Source organism: Nomascus leucogenys, chromosome 17 (genome assembly GCF_006542625.1).
Source record: "Nomascus leucogenys isolate Asia chromosome 17, Asia_NLE_v1, whole genome shotgun sequence".
In the NCBI taxonomy this organism is placed as follows: Eukaryota; Metazoa; Chordata; class Mammalia; order Primates; family Hylobatidae; genus Nomascus; species Nomascus leucogenys.
Genome location: NC_044397.1, coordinates 92,731,051 through 92,750,635, shown reverse-complemented (window position 1 = coordinate 92,750,635; position 19,585 = coordinate 92,731,051). Strand labels below are relative to the sequence as shown.

The following is a 19,585-nucleotide window of genomic DNA, read 5'->3' as shown; positions in this document are numbered from 1 at the left end:
TTTTTAGTAGAGATGGGGTTTTCCCATGTTGGCCAGGCTGCTCTCAAACTCCTGGCCTTGGGTGATCCAGCCACCTCAGCCTCTCAAAGTGCTGGGATTACAGGCATAAGCCACCATGCCCAGCCTATGCTTGACTAATTTTTAAATTTTTCATAGAGATGGCATCTTGCTATGTTGCTCGGGCTGGCCTCTAACTCCAGGCCTCAAGTGATCCTCCCACCTCAGCCTCCTAAGTAGCTGGGAATACAGGTATGCACCACCACACCCAGCAAATTTTTAAATTTTTGTAGAGATGGGGTCTCGCTCTGTTGCCCAGGCTGGTCATGAACTCCTGGGCTCAAGCGATCCTCCCGCCTCGGCCTCCCAAATTGTTGGGATTACAGGCATGAGCCACTTCATCCCCTCACACTGATGTGTTTGCTGCCCTGGCCTTCCAGTCCTCCTCCCCAGCCCCGTCCCCCCAGCCAATGCCACCCTGCACTGCCCACTCACCTCTGGACCCCTCGGCCTCCACGCCCGTACGGTCCTCCTTGACAACCGCGGCCAGCTGAGCCTGGGCAGCCAGGGCTCCGGACAGGGCCAGCAGCCCCGTAGCACTGCCGCCCACCAGCCCGGCTGGGCGGGGGGTGAGGGGCACAGGGGGTGCGTGGTGGGACAGCGGCTGGAGCTGCTGCTGCTAGAAAGGAGGGAGGATGGGCCGGGGCCGGGGGGTGTGGCGGGAGCCCAGCGGTCCCCAGCCCAAGAGGCAGACACAGGGAACAGGACCTAAGCACAGCGTGTGCCTCTGGGGTTCCCAGGACCTCCGGAGCCAAGGCCCACACACCACCCCCAGCTTTAACACCTCCTGGGTGGGTGCCAGGGACCTGGGAGTGGGCGTCTCCCCATGGCGGGGCAGGGGCTGGAGAGACTCACCCCGATGAGGCTGTTCAGCTCCCCCACGGTGACCTGCTTGGCGCGTTCTACGGCCTGGAGCACCTGCTGCTGATGCTGGCGGGTGGGAAGGATCAGGTCGAGGGTACGCTGAGCCCCTGCTCACGCTAGCGGTGCCCTTGGGGGCCTGACCTCCACCCGCCACCCTCTTATCTTTGCCCCGGTACTCTCCATTTCTCTTTAATCTTTTCCCCCTCACTCTCTCCCTTTCCTTTTGGAATTTTGAAATAAGCACACGGAGAAAGAAACCAAACGTAAGTGCAGGTAGAATAATTACAAATCCGGCCGGGCGCGGTGGCTCACGCCTGGAATCCCAGCACTTTGGGAGGCTGAGGTGGGCGGATCACCTGAGGCCAGGAGTTCGAGACCAGCCTGGCCAACATGGTGAAACCCCCGTCTCTATTAAAAATACAAAAAGTAGCCAGGCATGGTGGTGGCGGGCACCTGTAATCCCAGCTGCTCAAGAGGCTGAGGCAGGAGAATTGCTTGAACCCGGGAGGTGGAGGCTGCAGTGAGCTGAGATCGTGCCAACACATTCCAGCCTGGGTGACAGAGCGAGACTCCGTCTCAAGAAAAAAAAAAACAAAAAATGACAAATCAGTCTCCCCTTTGGGGCATCGAAGACATTTGGGGCTGGATCGTTTTCTGGGGCGGGGCCGTTCCGGGCACTACAAGGAGCTGAGCAGCATCCCCGACCTCCACCCACTCCATGCCAGGGGCACCCCCAGTTGTGACAACCCACAGACGTCTCCTGGTGGTGAAACTACCCCCAGGAAAAAAAAAACAAAAACCACTGTAATAAATCAGCACCATGGACCCTCCTCCTAGGTTAAGGAACAGAAAGTACCAGACTCCAGGAGCCCGTACACTCCCTGCCATCAGAACACCCTCCCTTCTCCACCTTCATGGCAATAATTTCTTTGTTTTTCTGTATAATTCTGCCTCCTACGATCGCCTTCCTAAACCCGCGTGGATTTGTCCGTTTTCAACTATGTTGTGGGCTCATTCTCTGTGTTCTCTTTGGCGTCTGGCCTCTCAGTATCACATTTTAAGCTTCTTCCATGATGTGGTGGGTGGCGGCAGCACATTCAGCTTTCAGAGCTGTGGGACTCTGCTGCGAGAAAATGTTATATCTAGGCCGGGCGCGGCGGCTCACGCCTGTAATCACAGCACTTTGGGAGGCCAAGGCAGGCGGATCACTTGAGGTCAGGAGTTCAAGACCAGCCTGGCCAACATGGTGAAACCCTATCTCTACTAAAAATACAAAAAAATTAGCCAGACGTGGTGGCGGGTGCCTGTAATACCAGCTACTCATGAGGCTGACACAGGAGAATCACTTGAACCCAAGAGGCAGAGGTTGCAGTGAGCCAAGATTGCGCCACTGCACTCCAGCCTGGGCGACAGTGAGACTCAGTCTCAAAAAAAAAAAAAAAAAAAAAAAAAAGGAGGGGGGGCCGGGCGTGGTGACTCACACCTGTAATCCCAGCACTTTGGGAGGCTGAGGCAGGTGGATCACAAGATCAGGAGTTCGAGACCAACCTGACCAAGATGGTGAAACCCCGTCTCTACTAAAAATACAAAAATTAGGTGTGGTGGCACGCACCTGTAATCCCAGCTACTCGGGAGGCTGGGGCAGGAGAAACACTTGAACCTGGAAGGGGGAGGTTGCAGTGAGCCAAGATCGTGCCATGCACTCCAGCCTGGGCGACAAAGCCAGACTCAGTCTCAAAAAAAAAGAAAGAAAGAAAATGTTGTATTTTTGCTGTTCCACACAGAAGCCACTGGTCATGTGTGTGGCCACCAGGCATTTGACATGTGGCTGGTGCAACTGATGAATAGAATGCTTAATTTTATTAAATTTAAGCGAATACAAATTTAAATATAAAATAAATTTAATAGGCTTTTTTTTATTTTTACTTTTTTGAGACGTAGTCTCACTCTGTTGCCCAGGCTGGAGTGCAATGGCATGCTCTTGGCTCACTGCAACCTCCGCCTCCCAGGTTCAAACAATTCTCCTGCCTCAGCCTCCCAAGTAGCTGAGATTACAGGCGCACCACCACACCCAACTAATTTTCATACTTTCAGTAGAGACGGGATTTCACCATGTTGACCAGGCTAGTCTTGAACTCCTTATCTCAAGTGATTTGCCCCCCTCAGCCTCCCAAAGTGCTGGGATTACAGGTGTGAGCCACCACACCTGGCCTAAATATAAATTTAAATATAAAATTAATTTAATAGATTTCAGGTCGGGTGCAGTGGCTCATGCCTGTAATCCCAGTACTTTAGGACGCCGGAGTGGGAGGATTACGTGAGTCCAGGAGTTTGAGACCAGCCTGGGCAACATGGTGAGACTCCCTCTCTGTTAATATATATATACATATAGATAGATATATACTTAAGCCGGAGTCTCGCTCTGTCGCCCAGGCTGGAATGCAGTGGCGTGATCTCAGCTCACGCTAACCTCTGCCTCCCAGGTTCAAGCAATTTTCCTGCCTCAGCCTCCTGAGTAGCTGGGATTACAGGCACCTGCCACCATGCCCAGCTAATTTTTGTAAAAAAAAATTTTTTTAGGCCAGGTGCAGTGGCTCACACCTGTAACCCCAGCACTTTGGGAGGCTGAGGCAGGTGGATCACCTGAGGTCAGGAGTTCAAGACCAGCCTGGCCAACATGGCGAAACCCCCTCTCTACAAAAATACAAAAATTAGCCGGGCATGATGGCGGGCGCCTGTAATCCCAACTACTCGGGAGGCTGAGGCGGAAGAATCCCTTGAACCCGGGAGGCAGAGAATGCAGTGAGCCGAGATCATGCCATTGCACTCCAGCCTGGGCGACAGAGCAAGACTCTGTCTCAAAAAAAAAAAAAAAATTTTTTTAAGGAAAAAAGTAATAGATTTAAATATTATTAATAGTTAACATAAGTGTAAATGATCACACGGGGCTGGTGACTGCCATGTAGGATAGCAGAACAGTAGCATATTGCACTGTATGCACTCTAAGGCTGCTTGTGTATACACGCTCCTGAAGACAGACATCTGGGCTGTCTCCACCCAGGAGGTATCAGGATGCGGATACAGAGCTCCCATGGTGGTGCACCTGTGTGTGGGTGTGTGTAGGATGGGTTGGAAGACTTTCTAGAAAGGGCCAGAGAGTGAAAATATTTTCCCTCTGCAGGCCAGAGGTCTCTGTTGCAACTACCAAACTCTGTCACTGCAGTGGGAAAGCTGCTGGAAATGGTATGTACATGAGTGGGCGTGGCTGTGTCAATAAAACTTTATTTGCAAAAACAAGTGGCGGGCCAGAGTTGGCCCTCAAGCTGCAGTTTGCTAATTCCTGGAAATGTGTGCCTTTACTCATTCCTTTCAACAGTAATTTTACCTAACTTTTTTTTTTTTTTTTTTGAGACAGAATCTGGCTCTGTTGCCCAAGCTGGAGTGCAATGGCACGATCTCGGCTCACTGCAACCTCCACCTCCTGGGTTCAAGCAATTCTCCTGCCTCAGCCTCCCCAGTAGCTGGGACTACAGGTGTGCACCACCACGCCCAGCTAATTTTTGTATTTTTAGTAGAAATGGGGTTTCACCATGCTGGCCAGGTTGGTCTCAAACTCCTGACCTCATGATCCGCACGCCTTGGGCCTCCCAAAGTGCTGGGATTACAGGCGTGAGCCACTGCGCTCGGCCCTACCTAAAATTCTTGTGGCTCTTGCCTTTCTCTCTCTGGACAACCTTGTCCCCACCTTCCGCTGCACATACTCTTTATGCTCTGTGTCTAGACAGGACCTCTCCCCACCCTAAGCTTCCAGAAATCTCAAACTCAGTGGTATCGGAACCAAACTGAGCATCTCCCCTCTGGGTTTGGTCCTCAAGGCATTAGGGTCCTCCCAGTTTATCCACTCTGAAATAGAACTATCTTTCATGTCTCTCTGAAGAGAGAATGTACCATACAGAAACAGGGACAGTGCTGGCTGGGTACAGTGGCTCACACCTGTAAACCCAACACTCGGAGGCTGACACGGGCAGATTGCTTGAGTCCAGGGGTTCGAGACCAGCCCGGGTAACATAGGGAGACCCGTCTCTACTAAAAATACAAAAATTAGCTGGGCATGGTGGTGCACACCTGTAATCCCAGCTACTCAGGAGGCTGAGGCATGAGAATCACTTGAACCCAGGAGGTGGAGGTTGCAGTGTGCCAAGATCGTGCCACTGCACTCCAGCCTGGAAGACAGAGCAAGAATCCATCTCAAAAAAAAAAAAAAGAAAGAAAGAAAGAAAAAAGAAAAAATAAAGAAACAGGGACTGTGCAAAGGTACTGAGGCTGAAAGGAACCCGGGGCACTCTCAGAAGAGCTAACTGTTTTTTTTTTTTTTTTTTTTTTTGAGACGGAGTCTAACTCTGTCACCCAGGCTGCAGTGCAGTGGTGCAATCTCTGCTCACTGCAACCTCCGCCTCCCGAGTTCAAGCAATTCTATTACCTCGCCTCAGCCTCCCGAGTAGCTGGGATTACAGGTGCACACCACCATGCCCAGCTAATTTTTTTTTTTTTTTTAAGTTTTAGCAGAGACAGGGTTTCACCATGTTGGACAGGCTGGTCTCAAACTCCTGACCTCTGATGATCCACCTGCCTCGGCCTCCCAAAATGCTGGGATTACAGGCATGAGCCACCGCACCTGGCCGAATTACAGGCCATTTTAACCATTTGTAAGTGCACAGCTCAGCAGCATAAAGCACACACACGGTTGTGCAGCCACCCCCAGCACCATCTCCAGAATTTTCCCATCTTCCCAAACTGAATTTCTGTCCCCATGAAACACTTACTCCCTGTGCCCTCCCCAACCCCTGGCACCCCCCATTCTGCTTTCCGTCTCAGTGAACCTGATGACCCTGGGACCTCCTAGGAGCAGATCACCCAGTGTTTGTCCCTCAGTGATTTCTTCTAGCAAGAGGGTAGGGTTAACTTTCATCGGGAGCTAAGTAAGTGCACCTATCATCTTCAGCACCCTGGGTGTATGAGCTCATCTCAACTTCACACCTACGCTACTGAAAAAACAGAGACAAGTGTCCTGCCTGAGGCCACACAGCCAGGATTCAGACCCAGGCAGCCAACTTGCAGGGCTTGAGGGGCTCAGCTCTATGCCTTGCTTCCGATCAAGGGGGGAAGAAAGCCCCCAGTCCTCACCCTCAGCCAACACCTCCCTCCAACCCCGCAGCCCCTGCCCCAGCGGGATGCCTGGCCTCAGGGCTGCTGGACTACTGCAGTGAAAAAAATGGTCTCTATCCGTACTGCAGGCTACGCAGCAGAATCAGTGCCTGGGGCGTCCTCGCCCAGACCTACCCCCTCCCATCTTCCTCTGGCTCCCTTCCCCTCCTCCCCCCACCCCCAGGCCCACTCACCTCCTGGGTCAGGAAGGGGATAATCTGAGCGCAGATACCGCTCAGACGCTTCACAATCTCCGCCTGGCAGGAAGCAATGAGAGGAAGCTTGGAGCGGGGTAGAGATTTGCAACCCAGCTCTGGACTCCCAGGCGGACCAGGTGCTTGCAAAGCTGAAGGGTTGGGGAGGTGGCGCCCGCAGGTGCACAGAGGGAACTCAAGCCAGCATGGCATGGACCGAGGCGGGATTCAGAGCCCCACCAGGCTGCATGCTCAGCTGAGCGAGGCCCAGGGTGGCCTGGAGCTGGGAAGACCAGGGCTGAGGTCCTACGAGTCACAGATACACCACCCGCCAGATGCACACCCACCAGGGATTTGCAGGAGACAGACGCTCAGACACCCAACTCAGACGCAGACACTCAGAGGTGCTGGGCTCAGCTGAAACAAAGGAAAGGGGCCTCCGCCCCGAGTCCCAGATTCCAGCCCCGGCTGGGCCCAAGTCCGTCCCAGGCAAGGCCCTTCTCTTGGTCTCCTACCATTCCCAGGACTGATCTACCAGCTGGGGATGCCTCCAGGTGGAGATCTCAGCACGCCACACTCAAGGGAAGGATTTCATCTGGAGTGGGTCTGGGCCCAGGTGCCCCAAAGAGGCTGAGCAGAGGAGAAGGCGTGTGGGTGGGGAAGGGGGCGGGCGTACAATGGCCACGGGCTTTGCCTCTGCCTGAGTTACAGGTGTGCTGTGTGTCTGGCGAAGTCTGTGTCTCCTATTCCCACCAGGGGGGTGGAACCGGGATCCCAGGGTGTCCCACACCCCATAAGGGGGGGGTCTATTGCGTGGACCCATGGGACCACGTCATGCTTCAGCAGACAAGCCCCCTCCTGCCCACATCAGAACCAACAGAACCCCCACACATGCAGGAAAGCATGCCAGGGTGGGCACCCCCAGGCACCCCACACTCCCAGCCCACCCCCTTCTCCTTCCCAGCCACCGGGAAGTCCCAATACAAGGTTGTGCTCATTGATTCTAATATTCTGATAGAATCTAGGAGCCCATGAAGCTCAGAAGCTTGGGACCCCTCTCATCCCTTTAGAAACCACTGGCCAGTCTCAGGATCTCACGGTGAAGCATGGACCATTAAAGTCAATTTTAGAATCTCTGGGTCTATTGGCCGGGCACGGTGGCTCTCTCCTGTAATCCCAGCACTTTGGGAGGCCGAGGCAGGTGGATCACCTGAGATCAGGAGTTCGAGAGCAGCCTGGCCAACATGGAGAACCCCCGTCTCTACTAAAAATACAAAAAATTAGCCGGGCACGGTAGCAGGCGCCTGTAATCCCAGCTACTCGGGAGGCTGAGGCAGGAGAAGCGCTTGAACTCAGGAGGCGGAGGTTGCAGTGAGCCAAGATCGGCTCATTGCACTCCAACCTGGGCAACAAGAGTGAAACTCCGTCTCAAAATTAAAAAAAAAAAAAAAAAAAAAAAAAAATCTTTGGGTCTATCTCAGAACCTTGAGATCACAAGTCCAGGAACAGCCTCAGAACCTTTTAACCCATCTCAGTACATAGATAGGATAATCTCAGAACCCTGAGGTCAATCTCAGAACCTTGAGGTCAATCTCACAACCTTGAAGTCAATCTCAGAACCCTGAGGTCTATCTCTGAACCCTGAGGTCAATCTCAGAACCCTGAGGTCTATCTCTGAACCCCGAGGTCAATCTCAGAACCCTGAGGTCTATCTCTGAACCTTGAGATCACAAGTTCAGGAACAGCCTCAGAACCTTTTAACACATCTCAGTACACAGATAGGACAATCTCAGAACCCTGAGGTCTATCTCTGACCCTTGAGGTCTATCTCTGAACCCTGAAGTCCATTTCAGAAATTTGAGGTCTATCTCAGAACCCTGAGGTCATCTCGACCCTGAGGTCTATCTCAGAACCTGAGTCATTCAGAATGAGGTCTATCTCAGAACCTGAGGTCATCTCAGAACCCTGAGGTTATCTCAGAACCTTGAGGTCTATCTCAGAACACTGAGGTCTATCTCTGAACCTTGAGGTCAATCTCAGAACCCTGAGGTCTATTTCAGAACCCTGAGGTCTATCTCAGAACCTTGGATCACACTGAGAAGCTCCAGAAGAGGCTCAGAGCCTTATGGCACTGGAGTCAATCTCAAAGCCCTGAAAACAGCCACAGAGTTTTGAGGTCTATTTTGGAATAGTGGGGTCACAGTCTGAACCATGGCATCAAATTCAGGGCCTGGAGAACAATCTCGGAACCTTCCAGCCAATCACACTGAGACCAATCTCAGAAGCTTCAAAGCAGCAACAGAACCTGGGGTCCATCTCAAAACTTCAGACTCTCTGGGTTGAAAGGGACCTCTAAGAGTGGCCATCCAGCTCCCTCCTAGGACAGAAGTCACCTCCACAGCCTCCCTGGCCTGGCTGCCCTGCCTCTGCTACGTGCCCTTCTTGATGGGGATGCCTGGTGGCCCCGCCCACTGCCTGCCTCTCTCCTGTACGCTCCAACTGCTAGATACTGTCTTCAGAAGTTGGGACTCATTTTCCTTCTCTGAGGCTGAAATCTGTCTTCCTGGTCCCAGATGGGCCCTCTGTGACCTCTGCGGAGATTTCAGGATGAGACCCATGTTCCCTAGGTCTGCTCTGGCCCTGGCTGCCCACACTGGGTCCTTCTCAGGGCTTCCAGACTCCCACCCTCCCTCCTGAACACGCTTAACCCCAACCCAGTTACCTGCTTATGCATTTCAATATTGAGCCCGTAAGACATCTCATAATACTGCAAAGGAAAAACCAAGTAAGAACGTCTGGGGTGGAGATGGGTGCCCTCCTCCAGACAGGTGATGCCAGGGTCTTCCAAGAGTCCTCATGTTTGGGGGATCACAGCAGGATGCAGAGCCCCCCCCCACCTCCATGGGGTCCCAGAGGAGAAGCCCAGAGGAGGAAGCGGGGGATCTGCCTGGAAGGGCCCCCTCTACCCTCCCCAGAGAGGCAGGGTAGGTAGGAAGTGTCCAGAGGCCCTGGCCCGACAGAGACTCCCATCAGGCGAGGGGGGTCCTCCCTGTCTCCCTGTTCCCACAGCTGGGAGGACCCTCCTAGAGAGCCTGAAATCCCAACCTGCCCAATGTACAGACAGGGAAGACGAGGCTCGGAGTGGGGCAGGGACCTACCCCAGAGTCCACCGTGACTCAAAGCCCTGCCCGCCTCTCCCCTCACCCTGGCATCATAAGTGCCCTCACCATGACATAATGTCGCTGCATTTCCGTCTTCTCGCTGGCCAGCTTCTCACATTCTAGCTTGAGGCTGAGAAGGAAAGAGAGGGCAAGGGGCTCCCGCCCGCCCTATGTGGGCCGGCTTCCAAAGTGAGGGGCTGGATTTCCCCTCCCGATTTCCTTACAGACCTCCCCCTACCTCCTGTCCCAGTCCCTCCCCGCCCCTTCCTGGTCTCCAAATGCCCCAGCTCTGACTGTCCCCAGACCCCTCTGCACCTGCGCTTCCACCTGGAGGCCTTTCTCGCGACCCCCTCACCGGGAGCCCCTCCTCCCCGCCCTGCACCCCAGAGGCTTCGCCCCGCCCCGGCGCCCAGCTGAACTCCTGCGGCCCCTGGGGCGGCCCCCCTCACCTGTGGTATTGAGCCTGGAGAAACTGGAATTCTTCTTTGATGCGGTCGCAGATCTCCAAGATCGAGAACTTGAAGGGCTGGCCGGACTGGAGCGGGGTCTGGGAGGGTTCGGGGGGGACGTCAGGGTCTGAGTTCTCGGACACGGGGGCCCCCTCCCCGCAGTCCCCACTCACCGGGTGCCTTCCCTGGGGGTACATCCTGCCGATCCGAGAAGCCCCCCCCAAGCGCCACCAGAGCTTGATGATATGGAGGCGGCAAGAGTGGGGGGAGGCTGAAGTGGGGTGGTGGGGAGGCTGCCCGAAGAAAGAGGGAGGAGGGCGAAGCGGCGCGGGGCAAGGGACCCTGGAGTCCCTGGCGCGCCCCCAAGCGCGCGCGCCCGGGGTCGTGGGAGCCCCTCCCGGGGCTGGGGCGCGCGGGGCGAGCGGGGCGGGCGGGGCCAGCGGCCGGGGCGAGAGCGCGGCGAGGGCGGCCGCGGCAGCCGGCGCAGAAGGTCGGGCGCGCCGCGGCCGGGTTTCGGCGGCGGCGGCGCGGGCAGCGGGCCCCGCGCGGAGCCGCCTCCCTCCGGCGGGGCTCGGCCGGGAGCCTCGGGCTGAGCCGCCTTAAGGTGGCGCCGCCGCCCCCACGCGCGCACGGCCCGCCCCGCGCCCACCCCCGCGCGCGCCGCCCCTCCCCGCGCCCGCGCCCCCCCGGCCCCCGCCCCCTTTCTTCAGGCCCTGGGCCGGTGGGGAAACTGAGGCCGAGTGGGGAGGCGCCCAGTGCCTTAAAACAGGGTCCCCACCCCCTCCAGGAGGGGCGGGAGAAGAAAAACCAGTGAAGAAATTCACACCGTGTTACCCTCCGTGGGAGGGTTGGCTTACGGGGAGCGGGGGCCAGTCTGGAGTCGGAAATGGCTTTTCTAAACAAGTGACATTGGGCTGAGATTGAAGGGTCAGGAGGACGCAGCCTTGCCAAGCGCCGGCAGGGAACCCTGCCAGAAAGGGAATCTCACAGCAAACACCGCTTCCCAGATCACGCCGGGCCCTCGCCCTCTGGGGGCCTCAGTAGTCTCTACAAAAGGACAGGGGTGGTGCGCTATCTTTAGGGCTTAATTTTTTGCAGAGATCGGGTCTCGCTATGTTGCCCAGGCTGGAGTACAGTGGGGCGATCATGGCTCACTGCAGCCTCGAACTCCTGGGCTCAAACGATCCTTCCCCCTCAGCTTCTCCAGTAGCTGGGACTACAGGTGTGCACCACCACGCCCAGCTAATTTTTTAATTTTTTGCAGAGATGAGCGGGGGCGTCTCACTATGTTGCCCAGGCTGGTCTTGAACTCCTGGACTCAATCCTCTCTCTTCGGCCTTCCAAAGTGCTGGGATTACGGGCGGGAGCCACCACACTAGGTACTACACTTAAATGAGGTGGTGCATGAACGCTCTCAGCCTTTCCCTACACAGAGCAAACTTCCACAGATAGGAATTGTGTTCCTACTGCCATCACCCGTGGACGGGGCTGTCTCCCCCTCTCAGACTGGGTTTCTTGAAGGCAGGAGCCATGGCCCACTTAGAACTGGAAGAACCACAGCTCTGCCATCAGACTCAAGTCTCTCCCACGGCAAAGGCTCCAGTCCCGACCAGAGACCACAGACATCCAGCCAGCATCCTTCAGGCCCACCCGGGGAGTGGGAAGTTCTTATTCTCTCTGGAGAAACCTCAGGAGAGGTTCGTGAAGTCAATCAACAAACATGTACTGAGTGCATACTGTGGACCACACACTGCTGTAGACACTGGGGCACAGCTGGGAACAAAACAGAGAAAAATCCATGCCCCCCCCCTTTTTTTTTTTTTTTTGAGACGGAGTCTCGCTGTGTCGCCCAGGCTGGAGGGCAGTGGCACAATCTCGGCTCACTGCAAGCTCCGCCTCCCGGGTTCACGCCATTCTCCTGCCTCAGCCTCTCCGAGTAGCTGGGACTACAGGCGCCCACCACCACGCCCGGCTAATTTTTTTTTGTATTTTTAGTAGAGACGGGGTTTCACCGTGGTCTCGATCTCCTGACCTCGTGATCCGCCCGCCTCGGCCTCCCGAAGTGCTGGGATTAAATCCATGCCCCTTGATCACGCTTGGACCTGTGTCATTAGGTGATCGAGTACCTAACGGTACCTAAGGGTTAGGGTTACAAAAACCCACTTTGTGCCCTTACAAAAGGGCACAAGAGCCCTTATCAATGGGCCAGGGGTGGTGGTGGGTCACGCCTGTAGCCCCAGCACTTTGGGAAGCTGAGGAGGGAGGATCGCTTGAGCCCAGGAGTTCAAGACCAGTGTGGACAAGACAGCGACAATTAAAAAAAAAAAATTTTTTTTTGTATTTTTTGTATCTCTACAAAAAATACAAAAATAATTAGCCAGGCATGGTGGTACACACCTGTGGTCCCAGCTACCTGGGGGACTGAGGCAGGAGATACCTGAGCCCCAGGAGGTCAAGGCTGCAATGAGTCGAGATCACATCACTGCACTCCAGCCTGGGCGGCAGAGCGAGACTCCGTCTCAAAAAAAAAAAAAAAAAAAAAAAGCCCTTATCAAATGTAAAGCCATCGTTTTCCAGCCCACAAATATTTACGGAGCGCCTACGCCGTGTCAGGCATCCTTCCAGGCACCGGGATTATAAGGGTGGATAAGGGAGACAGGTCCCTGCCCTCTCTGAGTTTGTGGGATGTGAGTGACAGGCTAGGCAGGTTCACGGCTTGGTAATTATGGGACTATTTGTATAGACAGAGGAAGAGTTTAGAGGGCAGTGGTAGAGATGAACAAGAGTGAACCTGCTTATCTGGGGTGTCTGGGAGAGGACTCTTGGGGGAGGGTAGCCTTGGAGATGAGACCTGAACGATGAGGTTGGGCAGCTCTGGGAAGGGAGGAAAAGAGAGAAAGCCTGGGATAAAGATACAATTGTGTGTGTGTGTGTGTGTGTGTGTGTGTGTGTGTGTGTGTGTGTGTGTTAGTACTCACTGGCTCCCTATTGCCCTCAAAATAAATCCAAACTCGTCTCTCTTCCCACAAGGCTCTGCACAAAACTCTTCCCCTTTTCCCCTTCATGATCTCTTTATGTTTTGTTTACTGTTTATAGAGACAGGGTCTCACTGTCTTGCATTCCTGGGCTCAATCGATCCTCCCACCGCGGCCTCCCAAAGCGCTGAGATTACAGGCATGAGCCACTGCACCCAGCCGGCCAGCCAGCCAGCTTCATGATCTTAACTCCGGTCATTTTCGCCCTCACTCACTCTGCCCAAGTCACACTGGCCTCTTCCAACACAGCAGGCACAGTCCAGCCTCAGGGCCATTGCACTTTCTGTTCCCTGTACCTGGAATGCTTTTCCCTTGCTTCTTATCATTCAAGTCTCAGCTCAAAAGCTACCTCCTCAGAACGGCCCCTCCTAGCCACCCATTTCAACAGCTTCTGCCCATCCCGTTCTTTCACACTCTCCGTCCTATTCTCCCTCTCTTCCTGGCTCCTATCATAGCGTGTGGCTTTTTGTTTTTGTTTTTGAGACGGAGTCTTGTTCTGTTGCCCAGGCTGGAGTGCAGTGGCGCGATCTCGGCTCACTGCTGCAACCTATGCCTCCTGGGTTCAAGCAATTCTCCTGCCTCAGCCTCTGGAGTAGCTGGGATTACAGGCTCCTGCCACCATGCCCAGCTAATTTTTTTGTATTATTCGTAGAGACGGATTCACCATGTTGGCCAGGCTGGTCTGGAATTCCTGACCTCAGGTGATCCACCTGCCTCGGCCTCTCAAAGTGCTGGGATTACAGGCCTGAGCTACCATGCCTGGCCTTCGGTTTGTTTTTGTTTGTTTTGGGACGGAGTCTCGTTCTGTCGCTGGAGTGCAGTGGCGTGATCTCGGCTCACTGCTGCAACCTCCGCCTTCTGGGTTCAGGTGATTCTCCTGCCTCAGCCTCCCGAGTACCTGGGATTACAGGCGCCCACCACCACGCCTGGCTAATTTTTATATTTTTAGTAGAGACCGGCTTTCGCTACGTTGGCCAGGCTGGTCTCAAACTCCTGACCTCAGATGATCCACCCTCCTTGGCCTCCCAAAGTGCTGCGATTACAGGCTTGAGCCACCGCGCCCGGTCCACAGTGTGTTTTAGATGTGAGTATGTTTGCTCGAAGGTTGTTTGCGTCCCTGTTTGTCTCCCTCACCACGAAGAAGGCTGTGGAGGGACCGAGCCTGTGTAGGTCTCTGCGGGGCCTGGCACACAGTAAGTGCTCAATAACCAGCCTAAAGCCAGAAACCACCGGCCACACTCCCTGCTCGGAAATTCTCACAAACAGGGAGCGCCATCATTCCACGCTGCCAAGAGTCCATCATTCCAGGTTCTTGGGGGTCTGTGAAGTGCTGATTCCAAACCCTTTCCCGCAGGTGTTTCGCTGCCCCTGGGAGGCCAACATCTCCCCTGCCTGGACCCTGAGCATACATGGTGGCATCTGTCCTCATTGTCTGCAACCGTCCACCCCACATCTTCCTTCTTTTTGGTTGTTTTTTGCTTTGGTGTTTTATTTTTTTTTTAGACAGAGTCATGCTCTGTCGTCCAGGCTGGAGTGCAGTGGCATGATCTCGGCTCACTGCAACCCCCGCCTCCCAGGTTCAAGTGATTCTCTTGCCTCAGCCTCCCGAGTAGCTGGGATTACAGATCTCGGCTCACTGCAACCTCCGCCTCCTAGGTTCAAGTGATTCTTGGGCCTCAGCTTCTTGAGCAGCTGGGATTACAGACACGCACCACGTCCTGCTAATTTTTTTTTTTTTTTTTTTTTTTTTTTGAGACAGAGTCATGCTCTGTCGCCCAGGCTGGAGTGCAGTGGCGCCATCTCGGCTCACTGCAAGCTCTGCCTCCCAGGTTCACGCCATTCTCCTGCCTCAGCCTCCCAAGTAGCTGGGACTACAGGCACCCGCCACCACGCCCAGCTCATTTTTTTGTGTTTTTAGTAAAGATGGGGTTTCACCGTGTTAGGCAGGATGGTCTCAATCTCTTGACCTCGTGATCCACCCGCCTCAGCCTCCCAAAGTGCTGGGATTACAGGCGTGAGCCACCGCACCCAGCTAATTTTTGTATTTTTAGTACAGACATGGTTTCGCCTTGTTGGCCAGGCTGGTCTCGATCTCCTGGCAGGTGATCCGCCCGCTTGGGCCTCCCAAGTGCTAGGATTACAGGTGTGAGCCACCGCGCCCCTCCAGATCTTCCTTCTTCTGCCAAAGCGCCTGGCTGTCGAAACCCAATGGCTCCGTCTTGACCTCCATCACAATGCTTGCTCAGAGCAGCCTCACCTCCCTCTGCGGGGCTCTCCTGTCCAGGCGGCCCTCTTCCCTCTCTAAGCACAGGTGTCGTGGCTCAAACTTGTAATCCCAGCACTATGGGAGGGCAAAGAGGCCAGGAGTTTGAGACCAGCCTGGGCAACATAGCGAGACCCACCCCCCCACCCCCGTCTCTACAAAAAGTAAAATAATAAACATAGGTCTCTGTCCTTCCTTAGCCCGGTCACTTGAATGTCACCTTGACCCACACCTCTGGCTTCCAGGGCTCTGAGACACCGCCTCCCCCTCCAGGCTTCAGTGACCGCCTCATAAGGATGGCTGCAAGCTCTGGCTCCACCTCCGGTTCCTAGCCTGAGACCCAGCCCTGTGGGTCCAGCCACCAACTGGGCATCTCCCCTAGAGGTCCCCCAGATCTCAGACTCTTACCCCCTGCTCCTATCAGGGTCCCCACACAAAGCCCCCCAGATACTCCAAACCAGAGCATCACCCTAGCCCTCTATTCCCAGCACCTGGCCTGCAACCCTCCTCCGTTCTCCCCACCCCAGCAGCCCCCACCCTGACCAGGCCTTTGTCCTCTCTCCCATCTGGACCACAGCCACCTCCTCCCTCTTAGCAGCCTTTGTTTTTGGTGATCTTCATTTGGAGCCTGGCCCTCCTTCCCTCAAACCCTCCCCTAGCTCCCTATTGCCCTAGGGATAAATTTCCAGCTCTTCAGCCTAGCACTGGAACCTCTGCATCCCTGCCCCAGCCAGCCTCACCTTCCTCCACCAGATCACACCACACCCCCAACCCCCTCCAGCCGCCCTGGCCAGATTACCTAATTTGTGTCCTTTCTTTCCCACTTCTGGGCCTTTCCCTGCTTGTTACCTCTTCCTGGAATTCCCTCCCCCTCCTTTTATGCCTGGAGAAAGTCCATTTTTTTCAAGGCCCAACCCAAAAACTGTCTCCTGCAAAAGCCATCTCCCCCAGCCTCCTGTCTTCTTCGCCTCCTGTCTTCTCCATACGTGCGTACACGCGCGCGGCGCCACACACACACACACCACACACACACACAGGACATAAACTGCTTGGTGTTGGGGAATAAATGGATATTTAGTCTATGACCACCTCCACATGCTGCAAGAGGCTGGAGCCCTACAGAAGACCCAGCCCCAGGCCTTCCAGGGAGGGGCTCCCAGAGCATCTGGCAGGGACAGAGGTATGGGGACGTACCCTCCCAGGGTCACATAGGGTCAGTGTCAGGACAGGAGCGAGCTAAGGATGAAGGCACCCAGGCGAGGAACAGGGGCCCTGCCCGGTGAGTGAGCTGAGGCTTCCTGGAGGAGGGGATCTTCAGATCCCTCTAACAGGCACACTGCACCGGGGAGGATAAATACAGATTTGTGGATTGCCCGAGAAGCCGCAAGACCACACACGCACACAGGAACACACCCCATCCCTTGGTGTGTGCGATCCGCCAGGAAGGAGGAGTTTTTGCTCTGGGCAGCAACATCCCCAACTTTGGGAGCAGCGGGTGCAATTTGGGGAGACTCAGCTGCCAGCAACTGTGTGCATACTGGGGAACCCCTGGCCGCCTGTGACTCCATAACTCCCCAAAATACCACATCCGGCCAGAGCAGGAAGCAGGGAAGCAACCTGCCAGGCGTGTTCCAACCTGGGCAGAGTCCCCAGCGACTTCATTTGCCACGTGGGACTTCACGGACCACCTCTTAGGGCCTCAGTTTCCCCGGCTGCACCATCAGGGAAGAAGCTGCCAGAGGGGAAAAGGAGCTCAGCCACCGATCTCCCCCTTCCCACTACAGAGAGGCTCAGCCCCTGGTTCCTGGCTAGGGTTTTATGATGTGGATGTGGGTTTACGAAAAAAAAAAAAAAAAAAAAAAAGGGAAAAAGCTGAGAAGCTGCGCTGGGACCCCGGATTGCTCAGACCACCTTAAATCAGCCTGGCCGCCCCAGCTACTGTGGAAATTCCTTTCTCCGCGGTGGTTGGCTGGGGGCGCCAGCCAATCCGCTCGCGACGCTCCCACATGGGTCAGTGACGTCACAGAGGAAACTGGCCAATGGGGATTAGGAGGCCAGCAACCAATGGCAGGAGGCACTGGGATCAATAGGGCCAATCGGAAGGCAGTTCGGCGCTCCCGGCGGGGTTTGGCGAGTGTGGCCCCCCTCCCTAGGAGAATCTGAGACCCTAGTGGACGCCCGAGCCCGGCCGGATTGGAGGAGGGGGGATAAGGCTCCAGAAACAGGGGAAAGCGAGTCACCCCCAAGCCTGGCCTAAAGCGAGTCACCCCCAAGCCTGGCCTATCTCCCCTTAAAAACAAGGGACCCTCGTGCAATATGCTACCAGCTAGCTGGCGGAGCAGAGGTTGCATCTTTCTCCCTATTTCACAGATAGGTAAACTGAGGCAAAGTGTAGTTAAGTCACGCTGGATGGCCGGCGAAGAGCTGAAGCTCTTACCTGAGCCTGGAGGCTCCAGGAACGGTCTCAGTTTTACCCCCAGATGGGGGGGATGGGCCTATAGGTAGGCAGGGGTGGGGGGGGGCGGTGCTGGTCCTTGTGCCTCAGTTTCCCCGAGCGTGCAAGCTGGAGGAGAGCACGGGTTTTCAGAAAAAGACTACGATTCCCAGAAGCTCCCGCGCGGCGCCCGCGCAGGCTGTCAATCAAAGTAACGTGGGTACCTCTCCGGCCCGCGCTCTCCCGCCCGCCGCCTCCCTCCCGCCAGCTCCCGCTCCCTCCCTGCCGGCTCCCGGCCCGGCGCGGTATAATTACAGCCCATTGATCCGACCCGGGCCGGGAAAGCGGCTCCCTCGGGGAGGCCAAGCCTTTGGCTTCCGACACCGCCAACCTCTGCCTACCGCCCCCTCCAGCCGAGCTGCTGGGCCACCAGCCAGGCCTATCCCCTCCCGCTGGCCCCGGGCTCGCGGGTGACCTCTGAGCCTCAGCTCCCCGCCACGCTTGGCGGTGTGCCCCTGGAAAAATCACACACACATTTCCTTCCACCCAGGAACATGGGGAGCCATCTCCCTAGAACCTCCAGGGCCTCTCTTTGAGCCTCAGTTTACCGACATGCACAGTGAGATTGCTGGACAAAACTCATTCATGAAGCCCATACTCCGTGCTGTTCTGCCTGTGAGCAGCCAGGGCTGACCTTGGTGGAAACTCAAGGAGGGGCTCCCAAGTTTGGGAGGAGGGGGAGAGAGCCCAGCTCTCTCAGAACCCCTGTGGTCAGGTTTGGGGTTAGGGAGGATCAGAGCTGGGGGTGGGAGTGGGGGCAGGCTCAGCCAGGATTTAGCGCCCCCACTGGGAAGTTGGGATAGCTTTCTAGATGTTGGGTGGTAGTATTTAATAGATGTTGGGGCAGGGTGTGGTGGCTCACGCCTGTAATCCCAGCACTTTAGGAGGCCGAGGCAGGTGGATCACCTGAGGCTAGGAGTTCGAGACCAGCCTGGCCAACATAGTGAAACCCCGTCTTTACTAAAAATACAAAAATTAGCCGGGCATGGTGGTAGTCCCAGCTCCTGTAGTCCCAGCTACTCAGGAGACTGAGGCAGGAGAATTGCTTGAACCTGGGACGCGGAGGTTGCAGTGAGCCGAGATCGCGCCACTGCACTCTAGCCTGGACAACAGAGTGAGACTCTGTCTCGAAAACAAAACAAAACAAAAACATGTTGGGTTTTGGTATTTAAGCTAGGGTTTTGCAGAATGCATAGGAGTTGCCTCATTTGAGCAGTGCCTTTAGATCACCCTAACCCTAAGTGGACAGAAAAAGATGGGGCAGCCTTAAGCCCTTTCCTGTGACAGAGTGAGCCTTGGGCTTTGACCCCTAGTTTTGCTGTGTGGATCTGTGACCATTCCCCAGCTGTGAAGTAGGGGGGAGGTAAATACCCCCTAGGGTTAGAGGGCCCCTGTGCCTACTTTTGCATGGATCCTGAAGTCACACTGGGTTCTGACCAGCAGGAGTCAGGGACTGGGAGCCCGTGGCAGGAGGCACTAGGATGGGCCGAGGGGCTCAGAAACTCCAGCCTCTCCCTGAGAAAGAACTGGGCAGCTGGGGGAGAAGTCCCAGTGTGACAGTGGCTCAGTGCCAGGCACGGCCACTCTGCTTGGGTTTCCTTGTCTGGAACACAAGGTTGATAATAGAATCTTCAAATAAGGCCTCTAAAGTACTTACAATAATGCATAGTAGGCCGGGTGCAGTAGCTCACGCCTGTAATCCCAGCACTCGGTTGGGCCAAGACGGGTGGATCACCTGAGGTCAGCAGTTCGAGACTAGCCTGGTCAACGTGGGGAAACCCCATCTATACTAAAAATAGAAAAATTAGTCGAGCGAGGTGGCACACACCTGTAAGCCCAGCTACTCAGGAGGCTGAGGCAGCA

At 55.4% G+C, this 19,585-nt stretch overlaps 1 protein-coding gene across 2 annotated transcripts in view; it reads right to left on the bottom strand.

Annotated features, from left to right (window-relative positions):
* The window catches only part of TLE2 (TLE family member 2, transcriptional corepressor), a 34,449-nt gene extending 23,949 nt beyond the window's left edge, over positions 1-10,500 (bottom strand). Inside the window, exons 1-7 of one of the 2 annotated variants that reach the window (XM_030795554.1) lie at positions 10,104-10,500; positions 9,931-10,028; positions 9,548-9,611; positions 9,043-9,087; positions 6,321-6,383; positions 913-987; positions 493-676 (exon numbers count right to left, since the gene is read on the bottom strand). In XM_030795554.1, the coding sequence (XP_030651414.1) occupies positions 493-676; positions 913-987; positions 6,321-6,383; positions 9,043-9,087; positions 9,548-9,611; positions 9,931-10,028; positions 10,104-10,127 (553 nt within the window). In that variant the 5' untranslated portion in view covers positions 10,128-10,500. The remainder of the gene's footprint in view (positions 1-492; positions 677-912; positions 988-6,320; positions 6,384-9,042; positions 9,088-9,547; positions 9,612-9,930; positions 10,029-10,103) is intronic. The other variant, XM_030795555.1, reaches the window with a different exon arrangement.
* Positions 10,501-19,585: the final 9,085 nt, after the last annotated feature.